This window comes from Copadichromis virginalis, linkage group LG18 (genome assembly GCF_057382275.1).
Source record: "Copadichromis virginalis isolate Kocher_CV1m ecotype Utaka linkage group LG18, C_Virginalis_male_GT1.1, whole genome shotgun sequence".
NCBI classification, from domain to species: domain Eukaryota; kingdom Metazoa; phylum Chordata; class Actinopteri; order Cichliformes; family Cichlidae; genus Copadichromis; species Copadichromis virginalis.
In genome coordinates, this window is record NC_140635.1 from 4,700,001 (window position 1) to 4,715,356 (window position 15,356).

General features: G+C 40.1%; 2 protein-coding genes across 2 annotated transcripts; both read left to right on the forward strand.

Annotated features, from left to right (window-relative positions):
* Positions 1–99: 99 nt before the first annotated feature.
* On the forward strand, positions 100–5,337 carry LOC146687015 (tripartite motif-containing protein 16-like). Its single transcript, XM_085437937.1, has 3 exons — positions 100–1,687; positions 2,044–2,130; positions 2,619–5,337. Exons 1-3 carry the CDS (start codon positions 1,447–1,449, stop codon positions 4,451–4,453), a joined length of 2,163 nt encoding a protein of 720 aa, XP_085294063.1. The 5' UTR covers positions 100–1,446; the 3' UTR covers positions 4,454–5,337.
* Positions 5,338–5,405: 68 nt separating this feature from the next.
* LOC146687016 (uncharacterized) lies at positions 5,406–9,708 on the forward strand. Its single transcript, XM_085437985.1, has 3 exons — positions 5,406–6,206; positions 7,237–7,498; positions 8,201–9,708. The coding sequence occupies exons 2-3, from the start codon at positions 7,249–7,251 to the stop codon at positions 9,127–9,129; spliced, it is 1,179 nt and encodes a 392-aa protein (XP_085294111.1). The 5' UTR covers positions 5,406–6,206; positions 7,237–7,248; the 3' UTR covers positions 9,130–9,708.
* Positions 9,709–15,356: the final 5,648 nt, after the last annotated feature.

A 15,356-nucleotide genomic window follows, 5' to 3' on the forward strand; every position in this document is an offset into this window, starting at 1 on the left:
TAAAAACTCAGCTTGTGGGCTAACAGACTAAAATCAAAGAATGCTTCTCTTTTTCTCTTTTGTTAAAAACTTTGAATATCCAGTGAGATACAGAGTAAAGTGACTTTCCGAGATTGTTTCTTCTTCTACAGATTCAGATAAATGATGTCATTTTGAGCCAGAAAGAACATTTCCATCATAAAGTAGAAGACTTTTATATTCTTTATTTATTTATCTGGTAAAAAGTCTCATTGACTTTAAAATGTCTTTTTCAAAAGAGATCTGGCCAAGACCAGAAGCTCCAGTTTTCTCTGCTTCTGTTTGCAGCAGAGCAAAAAGGACAGAGAGCAAGGGACGAGAGAAGACACGAGACAAAGACATGAACGGGACCAAATACTAACCAAGACAACCTAAACAACAAATACTGAATAAATTCAAGAGCGTAAGCCCTTGAATTCTGATTTAATAAAGTAAATCAGAATACTTTATTAATCCTGAAGGATTAATAAAGTATTCTGATTCTGATAACTAGGAAACATAAGATACACAGAGAACAGAATAATGATTAAACAAGACTCAAAAAACCATAAACACAAAACACTGGGTCAACGACCCAGGTACCCTAACAGCCGAGGGAAAAGATGACCTCCTATTCACATCAGTATGGTATATTTTACTCCCATATCACTACTCAAAGATCATATTTTATTGTTGTAGGTTGTGGAGGTGACACACACACAAGCTGTAGTTCAACAATGACTTCATTCCTCTATTGACCTATAAAGAGGTCTTGTTACATAAGATTAAAGCTGGAAACTGACACACATAAGCCCAAACACATTGTGTTATTGTGGACGTTGAAGTCACTGCATGTGTTTTTCATGAAGATTAAACTTTCCTGTGCTGTTGGTTCTTTGTTTAATTCTGTTGATTCTTACTTTTTTGTTCCTAAAGTTTAAACTAAACTCTTGTTGGATACCAGGTGTTCATTTAATAAAGCTGCAGGTTCAAACTTCTAACTGCATGAAAATGTAATGTGTAATGTCATGTGTTTCTAAGTACCATCATTGATTTTGGTCATCAAATCAGCCATTACTCATTTAATTTGATGTAAATTTCCCCTAATTTGCATATTCAGATTCAGTATTCAGTACCACATGTGAAAGTGACCCAGATCAGATTTGAAAATATTGGATTTGTGCCGTTCACACTGTCATAGCATGATCGGATATAGGGTCGCATAGGGTCAAAAAAATCGGATTTAATGCGCTTTCGCCTGCAGTGTGAATGTAGCCTTAGTTAGTTCTTAGAGTTTGGTTTCTGTGTTCCCCTCTATTTAGTGTCTGTATCATGTCTCTGTGCATTTCCTGTTTTATTGTGAAGGTCCATGTCTTATGTTAGTGTGTTCTGTTCACATTTCCCCTGTCTCGTGTAGTCAATTAGGATCAGCTGTGTCTTTGCCATTCCATGTCTCCCCCTGTGTGTATTTATACTATGTGTCCTCGTGTGCTCCTCGCCGGTTCATCTGTGTTTTTTCCTGCATCATTCTGTGTCGTCTCCCTGCATCTCCATTTTAGGTTTCAGTTCTGTGTTGTGTTAGTTTTTTCCAGTTTAGGTTTCACCTCCTGCTGGCCTCTGTTGCCCGTTCCTAGATGCCCCTGGTCTCATATCGCACTGGACTTCATCACTGGTCTCCCACCATCCTCAGGTAACAGTTATTCTGACCATCATCGATCGGTTCTCCAAAGCTGTGCATTTCATTGCTCTGCCTAAGGGGATTAGGTGCAAGAGTTGTTAAAATGTATAATTAAATAATAGATGGATTCAATAGCAAACTGTGCCTCGTTCTCAGATGGACAGCAAGTGGAATGTGATAGATGAGATGAGGAGATGGAAGGAAGAAGAGAGGCAAAGAGTGATTCACAGGCAGAGCTTAGTTTATTTCCCACAGTTTTGTTGCCTTATGGTTCCAAGCGCCGTGACCAATCTTTGCGTTTTATTATTATCTCATAACACTTGTTTAATCAGCTACCCTCTCTCCTGTGGACTGTTTAATCTCTACAGTCTCAGATCAACACAGCCCTGCCCTCCAGCACTATCAGCAGCAAGAGCAGAAGCAACCCCCCAAACAGCAACATTGTACCCCATCAGGTAAAAAATGGGCTACGTTTGCTTTGCATTGTGCCCACCTGATGACAGTGATGTAGTGTGATGCGATTCCATATTAGATTCTTGATGAATGTGGGTTGTTGTTCTTCAGCCTGCTTCTATGTGCCCTTTTTAACTGTGAGCACCCGCCCCTTTAAACATCTCTGCACTGCCCTGACTAAATGTATATATAAACTGTCTCTATGGTTTACAGTCTGAGTCTGACAAGCTGTCAGCTGTTCATTTCTGCTATTTGAATTGTTAAAAGAAACAAACTATTCATTTAGCAGATTAACAAAAAGAATAGAGAGGCATCCAGTTATTGACATTTATATTATTTAGTTAAAGGTTTGAACAGAAAAACAATTAAACACAGAGCCTCTTCCTGCTTTCTGGAATGAATCACAGCATGAAAACCCTTCCTCTTCTTCCTGCTCTCTAGCTCAGCACCTCCTGTCTGTCCATATCGTTCTGTGTTCCCTCCCCTTTAGATCTACATTATGAAGATGGGTGTAACCAACATGTGTTAGAGCTGGCAGGCCCCATTCACAGCAGCAACACTTGTTGTTCAGATCAGACCAGTTTCTATAATAAGGAAGTGAAACTTACACAGTCACTGACACTGAGAGGAGAAATGGCGCAGAAAGGAGTTCAGCTAGACCGAGAAACCTTCTCTTGTTCGATCTGTTTGGATCTACTGAAGGATCCGGTGACTATTCCCTGTGGACACAGCTACTGCATGAAGTGTATTGAAAGCTTCTGGGATGAAGAGGAAAAGAAGAAAATCTACAGCTGCCCTCAGTGCAGACAGACTTTCACAGCGAGGCCTGTCCTGGTGAAAAACACCATGTTAGCAGTTTTAGTGGAGCAGCTGAAGAAGACTGGACTCCAAGCTGCTCCTGCTGATCACTGCTATGCTGGACCTGAAGATGTGGCCTGTGATGTCTGCACTGGAAGAAAAATGAAAGCCTTCAAGTCCTGTTTATTCTGTCTGGCATCTTACTGTGAGAAACACCTTCAGACTCATAATATTGTTGCAGTTTCATTCAAGAAACACAAGCTGGTGGAGCCCTCCAAGAAGCTCCAGGAGAACATCTGCTCTCGTCATGATGAGGTGATGAAGATGTTCTGCCGTACTGATCAGCAGAGTATCTGTTATCTCTGCTCTGTGGATGAACATAAAGGCCACGACACAGTCTCAGCTGCAGCAGAAAGGACTGAGAGGCAGAGAGAGCTGGAGGTGAGTCGACAAAACATCCAGCAGAGAATCCAGGACAGAGAGAAAGATGTGAAGCTGCTTCAACAGGAGGTGGAGGCCATCAATCAGTCTGCTGATCAAACAGTGGAGCACAGTGAGAAGATCTTCACTGAGCTGATCCATCTCATCCAGAAAAGAAGCTCTGATGTGAAGCAGCAGATCAGATCCCAGCAGGAAACTGAAGTGAGTCGAGTCAAAGAGCTTCAGGAGAAGCTGGAGCAGGAGATCACTGAGCTGAAGAGGAAAGATGCTGAGCTGAAGCAGCTCTCACACACAGAGGATCACATCCAGTTTCTACACAACTACCCCTCACTGTCAGCACTCAGTGAGTCTACAGACTCATCCAGCATCAATATCCGTCCTCTGAGCTACTTTGAGGATGTGACAGCAGCTGTGTCAGAGGTCAGAGATAAACTACAGGACATTCTGAGAGAGGAATGGACAAACATCTCACTGACAGTCACTGAAGTGGATGTTTCACTGTCACAACCAGAGCCAAAGACCAGAGCTGGATTCTTAAAATATTCATGTGAAATCACACTGGATCCAAACACAGCACACAAACGGCTGTTATTATCAGAGGGGAACAGAAAAGCAACATTAATGAAACAACAACAGTCTTATTCTGATCATCCAGACAGATTCACTAACAGGTCTCAGGTCCTGAGTAGAGAGAGTCTGACTGAACGTTGTTACTGGGAGGTGGAGTGGAGAGGGGGAGGAGTTTATGTAGCAGTCGCATACAAGAATATCAGCAGAAAAGGATATGAATGTTTATTTGGTGGTGAATCTGAATTTGGATGTAATGACAAATCTTGGTCATTAGATTGTTACAACAACAGATATATATTTTGGTACAACAACATCCAAACTCGTGTCTCAGGTCCTCGTTCCTCCAGAGTAGGAGTGTACCTGGATCACAGAGCAGGTATTTTGTCCTTCTACAGCGTCTCTGAAACCATGACTCTCCTCCACAGAGTCCAGACCACATTCACTCAGCCGCTCTATGCTGGACTCTGGTTTTACTATTATTATGGAGCCACTGCTGAGTTGATTAAAGTGAAATAGACTGAAGTCTTTCATATTGTTGTAAGTTTAAATCTGTATTTTAGTTCCCTTTTAGTTTCTCTCCATCATTATTGTGGTATTTATGTGCTGCACATAAATCAGATGTCAGTCAAACATTATGGGCAGTATCTCGACATCTTCAACATGTTGTCTTGATGTTTTTACGTTTTATAGGTGGAGCTCTTTCCTGTGTCTGTTCAGCCATGGAGACTATCAATGCTTATGGATATTTTTATTTGAAAAATTTCTCCACATGACAACATAAACTTCTCTATCTTCTAAATGTTTACTGAATATTTTTCTTAGGTATTTGTATGTTGTTGTTTCTCTTCACTGATCTTAACAGAGAAGTCTACAGACCTTCCTTTATCACACAGATTTTATTCTCATTTGTACATTTATAAAGAAAACAATTAATTACAGAGCAATAAGAAATTTTAAGAAAGTGCACTATATCATAATTTATAGTAAAGTGTATTAAAGCATCGTTAGTTAGTCACTTATTTAGTTTGGAGCTGTATCATCTGACACTGTAGAAACATTTCCTCCAGCTTCAGCACAGAATGTTAAAAACAGAACTATTAATGAGAACAAACAGTAGGAACACAGTATCAGCAAACATCATGGCTTAAAATGGAGAGTAAAAATCTAAAAAGAAATAAACAAATTAGTAAAAAGGATTTCCTGTTGACATGTTATTGGTCCTATCTTGTCTGCAGCACCTCCAGGATGCTTCTTATATGTTTCTGGTTATTTTTGCACCAATTTTAGTTTTTGTCAGTAGGAAGTTCAAGTTCAACTCAGTGTGTTTGTTTGTTTTTTTCAAACTGATGCCTGACCTTGAACACCAAACATCTGTCAATAAAGCAATGATATAAAATGCTTATATTAGTACTGAAAAACTGCATATCCACTTTACAAATATAAATAATGATATAAATCCACAGCTGAACTGGAGGAGCAGCTGATCTAGTTCACTCATGTGTTTCTGGACTAAGAGTTGGAGCAAATACCTTATGATTCAGTGATGTTTGTTTTTGTTAAATATTTTGTAGATCCAAGAGTGAGTTTGACTCATGATGATGATGTTCCGAATTAAACAAAGTTGGTCACAAATTCTTCAAAGCTGTTTATTAAGAATATATTCACTTGGACTCATGAGACAGGCTTGTGATCCAAGGGAGCCATCAACTGGACAATTACTGACATGACAACAAAAAAGCTAAGTACAGAGGGGGGAACAGAGGTGAAAATACTTGCTTTAAAGGATTGTAATGTTTCCTTTTAAAATAAGTCTCTAAGGTCAGACAAAGGGACAGAAACTCATAGCTTTCTACCAGCCCAATGACAAAACTATAAGTTGTTTTTTAACATCTACTTTTTCATCTATTTGGCAGTCACAGTGAAAAGTATAAACATTGGCACGCTTTGTCTTGTGATTCTGCTGTTCGTAAAAAATGACCATGCGCAAAGTACCAGACTTTAAGGCTTTGACTTGATGCCAATGGCCTGAGGAGGACAGTATTACCCTTGGACATGTGTAGTCTGCCGTCTACTCAATAGAAGAAGAAGAAGCGCGGAAATGGCACAACTGTCTTCAGTTTCTGGGAGAGTTTAACAATGAGAGACTGATGATGCAGAAGAAATCTCCGTGGTTAAAAACATTAAAAACAGTCGTCCAGGATGATGAGATCCGCCACTGGCTCAGACTGCTGTATATCAGCCGGAGACCCGAGATGAAGTCACGCAGCAGGTATGTAAAACTGTGATGTTCTCAATGAACTAACACAGGAACGATCTGAGCTCAGTCTGTAAGCTAACAGGCTAAAATCAGAGAGCAGCTAATCAAACAAGTGCGTCCGTTTTTTTTAAAGGTAAACTTTTAACAATAGACTTTCATGAGACACATCAAAACCAAACAGGGAGGGAAAGCTTCGGTTTTCTGCACTGTGCCACAGTTCGCTGTCTGCTTCGGTTCACGACGCCTCACTCCGGGGCTACAGACAGTTCTCTGCCGCCTGTGGTGCTCCTCACCTCCGTCTGCACCCACAGACTTCCCGAGGTGGAGGCAGGCCGGCAGGGACTTTGAGAGATGGGCTTTACTTTTAAAAATAGCCCTTAATCAGGGTCTAACTCACTAAAAGATGGCCACATGTCTCTCTCCAACTTAATCTCTTTCTTTTAAGTAATTGTTTTTCATTGAAATGAAATTAATTGTTCAATAAAATGATTACATTTATAATTGAATTAAAGTTAAATGAATCAAGGTGATTTTGACTTTGCTAGTTAACAGGAAGAGAAACAAACTTACACAGGATAAAATGAAATTTGGAGCCAGCAGAAAAAGTCAGATCACAGACAAACAGAAACATTCCTCTTTGGCTAAAATAAAATGCAGATTATTGCTCATCTGCAGTTTTAATCATGGTGAATAATTTATGATTCAGCCAAGTAAGATTCTTCTGTGTGGAGGTTTTTCCCCTGTCAAAAGGCATTGACCATTACCTTCATCTAAACATGGAATTTAAGTCATGTAGTTGCCGTTGTTTGTTTTTAAAGAGGTCATAATATTTTTGTGATGGTAGAAATTTATCTTCAAAGTAATAGTTATAAAGTGAATTAATAAGACTTTCCAACAAAGAGAGGGAGTCACATGGTGCTTCTGAAACATTTGTACAAACCTCTCTCACATATGTGAGCAACATGCTCACAGTGTACAGCCCTGCTGACTGAGGCTGCACCTTTACCTGTCTAATCTTTTTCTTTTTACTTTGTTCCTCAAGTCCCACATCAACATGAAGTGTAAGGAGGAGGAAGATCTGGCTGGCCAGCAGGTCTGGAAGCAGGAGAGGAACTTCAATCTGGACCAGGAGGACACAGATCCCCCACAGATCAAAGAGGAACAGGAGGAACTCTGCATCAGTCAAGAGGGAGAACAGCTTGTAGTGAAACACGAGGATGAAGGCATCGTCGTCTGGAGCGGGGAAGAGCGGCTCAGACAGCTGCATAACATCTGGAAACCTGAGAAAGATTTACAGACCAGCGGTAAAACTGTAATCGCTTTTCTGAAGTGTTAACATTAATATTAAACCTACAGTTTGTATCAGTCAGATCTATTTAATGTGTATTCGTGAAAACATGACAGGGAGTTTTAAATGGACTGGTTCTTATATAGCGCTTTTCTACTCAATCTTGAGCACTCAAAGCGCTTTACAAAACTTGTGCATTCACCCACTCACTCCCATTCGCACAAGCACATTTTTCTTAGTGCTTTCTACCAACATTCAGACACACATTCCACAGATCAAAGAGCAACTTGAGGCAACTTGGAGTTAGTATCTTGCCCAAGGATATTTGAAATGCAGACTAGGTGAAGCCGGGAATCGAACCGATCAGTAGATGATCTGCTCTACCGCCTGAGCTACAGCCACCCCCAATAGTGAAGATTATTTTGAAAAATATCAAGATGTAGATCAGTTTCGAGATCAACTCCAAAATAGATCATCAGTCAGTCAGTAATAAGTGAGTTCTTTTTTGTTTGAAAGGTTTTTTTTACTCTTAATGTTGCTGAAAAATGTCAGAACTCAAGTTCTCATTTGCATCAGAGTGCACAAATAACTTCATTTTTACACACTTTTAATTTCACCTGCAAATGTGAGCAACATGCCCTCATTACAGACTTTAACTAAAACTTTATCTTCTCAGAAGTGTTTTTCTATAATTACATTTTTTTTATTGTTCGTTTAGACCTCCACCAGCAAACTGCCTGTAAGGAGGAGGAGTTTGTCGCCAATCAGCAGGAGAGGAACTCAAGTCTGGACCAGGAGGACCCAGATCCTCCACAGATTAAAGAGGAACAGGAGGAACTCTGCACCAGTCAGGAGCTGGAGGAGATTGTACTGAAGCAGGAGATCAATAGTTTTATGGTGACTTCTAGTTTTGAGGAAAGTGACCTCAGTGAATCAGAACCAAACGATGACCAGCTCCTTGCTCTTAACTTTCCTGAACCAGAGCTTGAGGAACAGGAAGAAAACCAGCATGTGGACTCGGGATCAACTAGAAATGCGGAGCTGAAGAAAAGGAGACGTCACAAAAACCGAACAGATAAGTCTCGGAGTGAAACTGATACAAGTAAAAAATCTGTAAGCTGTGACACTTGTGGAAAAACTTTTCAGTGTAAATCCAACCTGACGAGACACATGAGAGTTCACACAAGTGAGAAGCCACATTCTTGTAGCACCTGTGGGAAAAGATTCATTTGGAAATCAGGATTGGAAACTCACGTAAGGATCCACACAGGCGAGAAGCCATATTTTTGCATCACCTGTGGGAAAAGATTTAATAAGAAATCCGGATTTGAAAGTCACGTGAGAATCCACACAGGCGAGAAGCCGTATTTCTGTAGCACATGTGGGAAAAGATTTGGTAAGAAATCAGGACTAGAAACTCATTTGAGAATCCACACCGGTGAGAAAGCGTATTCTTGCAACGTCTGTAGGAAAGAGTTTAGAGACTTGTCGACTATGAAAAGTCACAGAAGGATCCACACAGGTGAGAAACCATATATTTGTAGCTCCTGTGGGGAAAGATTCAGTTGGAAATCAGGACTGAATTTTCATCTAAGGATCCACCTGAGTGACAAACCAAATCACTGCAGCACCCGAGGTAGAAAATGACCTCATGCTCCAAGTCACGGTACATTTCCTGTCCACAGCAGTGAAGGGCACTCTATGTTGTTTGTTCCAGCCCTGACTTTATGTTTCTCTAAGTTTGATATTTTTTTTATTGGTCTTTAAAGGTGACACAAATATTTATTGAACATGGATGCTCTTTTAATATTTACCACAGAAACTTGTATTTCTTCTTCAGTATAGAAGAAAACAAACATGAAAATGAGTTTTTCATCACTTGTTCCTTGTAACAACCATGATGTGATTCCTTTTTATCAGCCAATAAATAAGTTTTAATACACAGGACTAAAGATTTAAAAAAAGTTCAAGACAAGTATACAATTTTTATTTAAATATGTTTTCTTTGTGATTTATGTTAATGAAGGTTATACTTCAGCATGGCTTTGACCTGGTTGTCCTGGTTCTTCTTAGCAACATGTTGCAAGATTTGATTAAAATTTTTTGTGACTAATTTTGTGTATTGTGTAATCCCTGCTAAATAAAAGCAGTTAAATGTGCTATATTGGCTCATGATAAGTGTTTATATCATTTTGCCTAAATGCAAGTAAACTCAATGTTTGCCAACTCTGTGTGTGCAGTTTGCTTCATAAGTACAGTAACAGAACTTAAACTACATGGAGCCTATTTTGATTACATCATTACAGATGTAGATATTATTCATAGTTCATATTTCACAGTGTGCTGCAATCTTCTCCACAGACCTACATTGCTCTCTGTTCAGACCCGTCATCTTCAAGATGTCCACTAGATGTCGTCAGAGTTCCCCCACTTTCCTCATCTATTGTGTTGCCATTACCTGAGCCTGCTTAAAACCTACAGTCCTTTACATATGGGTTCATTCAGGGTCATGTTTAGTGGGCAGGTTTAGTGCGATGAAGGAAACTCGTTTTCTTTAACTTTACCTCTCAGTAAGTAACTGGAGTAACAGACTCACTGATTCCTCCCCACCTGCTGGACATGAACCAGCTGACTGACACTTGTTTTCATTTTCTCATTCATAAAGTTGCTACCAGTTCAATTCATTTATATTTATATATAGTGCCAAAAAACAACAGTTGCCTCAAGGTGCTTTATATTGTAAGGTAAAGAATGTAAAAACCTCCACAATTGAACAAGCTGAAAAGAGCAAATGCTTGGCAGCAGTGGCAGAAACAGGCTGTCTGTCGTAATCACTGTAAAACACTAATCACTGGTCAGTCATTTGTTGTGTTGCAATCGGTTACACTGAGGGAAAAAATTTCACAACTGGATCTCGGAGATAATGTGAATATTTGTGAAAATATGTGAAGATGAGGCTGAAATAACTATGAGACTCTAAAACATGATGAAATGCTTACATATTGAAATGTGTGTAGTAACATGACCTACAGCTTGTTTAAGAACTCGTGATTTTTTTCCCCTGTTGGCATAAGGTGAAATCCTGCATAAAGGAGGTGACCTTTGCTCCCTGACTCAGACGTGATAAACATGACCCAAATCATTCACGTTGGTGCCAAATAATGTTTTGTTAAAGTTTAACAAGCTTTCCCAGCCTGAAACTGCCAGACAAACAAATCACCTGTTGGAGATGCTGGTTTAGCTCCCTGGGTAAAGTGGGTGACCCAGATGCTAAAGCCCAGCTATGACTCCTGCCTGAGGACTTTTAGTCTTGGTTTGCATCCAACTTTTCTGCCACAATAGTTCAATTTTCTTAATAAAAAACCAAATTACAACAAGTTACCTCGAGGCAGTTTATATTGAAGGCACTTTATTTGAAGGTAAAGATCCGACAATAATACAGAGAAACAACAGGTAGAAGCAATGGAAGATTGAAAATAACGGTTGTCATTACTTTTCATTCAGTCATATATTAAGATACAGAAACACCATCTGTTGTGTGTAAAGATGAACAGTAGGGGTAGGGTGATTTTCACCAGATCAAAGCCATGGATTCACAATTATGGTTTGGTGCTGTTGAGTACCTGGATAGAAAATGCACATGTGGAATGGTAGAAAGTGTTCAGCATGCTTTGATGATCTGCTTCAACTATGCTGGGGTGAGCATTACAGACTGCTTCTTAAATTTAATAACCAAATTGCATCAATGGGGAACTATAAATTCTACATTTGGATTTCTGATTATTATTTCTGGCTGATTTTCATTAGATCGACCTGAGTAGGGCAGCGACAGATGTGTGCGGTCCAGAAGTAGAAGAAGAAGAAAGAGGAGAGCAGAAATGATGACATTCTAGGCTCGCTTTTCACCTTTGATGTACTCTTAGCAGGAAGACTTTGGTTTGGTGATGTGTTAGAGATAATTTAGTGGTTGAAGCTACTGTGGACTGACCAGATCTGCCATCAGCTCAGAGTGCTGGATATCACCGCAAACCTGAGACAAAGTCATACAGAACAGGTGTGTAAAACTGTGATGGTGTCAGTGAAATAACACTGACTCATGCAGGACTCTGATAAAAACTCAGCTTGTGGGCTAACAGACTAAAATCAAAGAATGCTTTGATTTTAGTTTGTTAATTTGATTTTAGTCTGAAAAAAGGACAAGTGACGGACAAGGTAAGCGACTCATGTTGTAACTGACGTCAGACGCCGGAGATTGTTGGCGGAAAATTAAAGCAAATGGTAGTTTAGATTTGAACAAATTCATTTAAGCTTCAGTAGGGGAGACCGGGGATAGTTGTAACATTTTTGACATTTCTGTCTGTAAATTGGAGCTCTTTTAAGGTAGTGGATTCAAAATGTAATGCAAAGTATTTACATGTCTCTGCTATTAAATAGTGCAGCTATTTTCTCTGCAGCACAATTACTCATTGCATGGTATGGTCTCAAACACGAAGAGTGAAATGTTACAATTAACCCCATAGTCTGGGTTAGTTGTAACATATCCTGGGGTGAAATGTAACACAATGAAATAAGGGTACTAACAAAACATTAACATGTAATCTTTGTTTATTCAACACATGAATGCACTTAGAGCCATTTATGTAGCTGTGTGTGTGTGACAGAATGCAGAAATCCAGCTTTTGAACATATTCCAACCCCCCAAAAAAGACAAATTATGGAATTTTCTGCAACTGAATATTTCATTAATTTTGGTTGGTCTTCCTTGAGTTTGGCCTCATTGGCTCAGTGGGCATTATAACCGACAACTCTTGCACCAATTTTGAACATAACAATGAAGCTGAAAAAATGTAGTTGTTCACCAGCATCGCAATTCCATTACTTTTTATCATGGCTTACCTTGGTGTGGTTTGCAAAGTGCTTCAGAAAGATGAGGAAATCTGTTTCTTGCACCCATCCTGATTTATTTCCACTACCAGTACTTCCTACTGGTCCATCTCTGACACAGTGGTCTGCATAATGTATGTGTGGGAACACAAACAGTGGAGGAATTGTGTTGCCAATGGCATTAACCGCATATACAAAAGCGACCAGTGAACCTCTCTCTGCTGATGTCGTTGCCGCAACTTGTTTAATATAAGTTAAAGTAAAAGTGTGGTAAGTTGTAACATCTGCATTATTGTTACAACTAACCCAGACTGTTGCTGTTACAACTGACCCAGACTCCTATAGCCATGAACTAGCTAACATTACAGCCAACGGCTAAAACATTAGCACTAAAGACTTACACAGAATATATCCCCATAGACATACAAATAACATAATTTAAGTTTGATGAGTTTAACTGCAAAGCAGATAATGCTATTAGAAATTGAAATAAAGTAGAAAAACTTACTTTTTTTGATGTTAAATTGTCTGTGTTTGACAAAATGTGCTGATTTTTCACATGTGATAGCAGAACTGAATTGGGCATGCACAGGATGAGTCACATCATTTGAAACTTAGCCCTGATTGGAGAAATTGGAAGTGTTACAACTGACCCACGTTACAACTATCCCCGGTCTCCCCCTATTACCAAATACACTTATCAATTGTCTTATAACTAACAATATTTGTCTAAATAATCTCCAACACCCTGGAGAACAACGGGGAGAGTTTAGAGACTCTCCAAGATTATATTGATCAGTGCTTTCAGGATCTCGTGATGAAGAAGGCCCAGTGTGCAGCTTCCCCGGCCAAAGCTGAGACGCCGTCGTCGAAAAGACAACGCCCGGCAGATTCCCCCGGCTCAACATCGCCAGCCGGCAAAGATATTGCCGACATACTGGAGTCAATCGACAAGCGATTGTCCAGTTTCGACGCAAGGCTGTCCTTGGTGGAGATTCTTCACCGAGAATTTAAATGCTTGCGAGAATCCCTGGAGTACAGCCAGCAGCAGGTGGAAACGCTTGCTGCTGAAAATGCCACGCTAAGGGAGTCGGTGAAATGTCTCACAGAAAATGTTACCCAGCTCAATAGAGAAAATAAAAAAATAAAAGAAACAGTTATTGATCTACAAGCTCGTAGCATGCGTGATAATCTGGTATTTTCTGGTATTCCAGAAGCCGCTGGAGAGGACGCGGAGACCACGGTAAAAAGCTTCATCAAAATCCACCTGAAGCTGCCGGAGGACACTGTGAAGAACATCGTCTTCGATCGGGTACATCGCCTCGGCCCCATTCGGGCTACGGCCGGGAGACCACGTCCTATCGTGGCCAAATTCGGCCACTTCAAACAAAAACAACAGGTGAAAAGCCGCGGCAGGGAATTAAAAGGAACGGACTTCAGCGTGAACGACCAGTTCCCCAAAGAGATCTTGGAACGACGCAGGGTCCTCTTCCCAATCCGACGCGGCTTCATCCAGAAGGGCTCCCGCGCTGTCATCGCTGTGGACCGGCTGTACGTGGACGGACAGCTCCACCGCGACCCCAACATCACTCCGTGGCTGTATTAACCTCACACCAGATAAGAATCAGCTACACCATTTCCCTATCCACTCACACTAACTTGCATTAACATCTGTTTAACTTACCAGTATCAAATCGCATCTTAAAGTGTGATTTCATAGCAGAATTAACACCGTCACTCTCCGTCAGTGATTTAATTGGAATGTTTACGTTTTGTTTGTTTTTTTTTTCTTCTCGTTTTTTTCTCTCTCTCTTTTCCCCCTCTTGCTTTTATGCTGCTCACCCCTGTCCTTGGTTTCTTTCTTTATTCCTTTCACTGCCTCGATCACCTGCTTCGACACTCATCCACAAACAACACCCTTTATTTCGACACATACACACCATGCGCTCAACGGCAGCACATTTACTTCAGTCAGACAGCGCACACAGTCGTTTAGGATACACACACTTAAGCCAAGCCTACTCATATTAGTAACTATGCAAACACATAGTCAGACTCAGGGAGCATCTCGCCACACATTTTTTCTCTCTCTCCTTCTTTTTATTTATGAACAAGTGACGTATTCTCTCCACCTGTCTAAGCGACGCACACAGCATACATCCCTATACACAAACATCTATGGGTACACTGAGGTTCATTACATGGAATATAAATGGAGCTGGCTCCAGAGAAAAGAGGTTAAAAATATTTAACCAACTCAAAAAACTACAGGCAGATGTTGTCCTTTTACAAGAGATCCACAGACCTCTTAGAGGTTCGAATGAACTTAAAACACCTGAGTTTCCTAATATGTTCTCAGCTTGTTATAATTCTAGACAAAGGGGAGTAGCAATTTTAATACATAAAAATATTAATTTCACAGTACTCGATACAGTTATAGATCCAGAGGGCAGATTCTTAATCATTAAACTATCTATACTTGATAAAAAGCTATGTATTGCAAGTGTATATGGTCCAAATGTTGATGATCCCTCATTCTTTCACGGTTTTTTCAGTGCACTCTCTTAACACTTAGATGGCACACTTGTTCTTGGAGGCGACCTCAACCTTGGACTAAATGAAGACATGGATAGGCTCAATACAGCGGGAACTCAGCGTAATTGGCAGTCCACAAATATAATCAAACAGTATATGAGCGACTTTGGTCTTTGCGATGCATGGCGCTCCCTTCACCCCACCAGTAAGGAATATACTTTTTTCTCACATGTCCATCACTCCTACTCTCATCTGGATTATTTTTTGGTCAGCAGCTCACTGCTGAGTGACATTTCAGACACTGAGATTCACCCTATAGCTGTCAGCGATCATGCTCCTGTATCTTTAAAACTAATGCACAAGAATAATACTACGCCAAGTAAAAACTGGAGATTTAATACATCACTACTTAAAGATGAAGACTTTATTAAATATTTTAAAAAAGAGTGGACTTC

Coding starts and splice junctions, on each gene's coding strand:
- LOC146687015 (XM_085437937.1), top strand. CDS start 1,447: ATGTCTCCCCCTGTGTGTATTTATACTATGTGTCCTCGTGTGCTCCTC. Junction 1,688..2,043: donor TGGTCTCCCACCATCCTCAG/GTAACAGTTATT, acceptor TAATCTCTACAG/TCTCAGATCAACACAGCCCT. Junction 2,131..2,618: donor GCAACATTGTACCCCATCAG/GTAAAAAATGGG, acceptor CCTCCCCTTTAG/ATCTACATTATGAAGATGGG.
- LOC146687016 (XM_085437985.1), top strand. CDS start 7,249: ATGAAGTGTAAGGAGGAGGAAGATCTGGCTGGCCAGCAGGTCTGGAAG. Junction 7,499..8,200: donor GAAAGATTTACAGACCAGCG/GTAAAACTGTAA, acceptor TTGTTCGTTTAG/ACCTCCACCAGCAAACTGCC.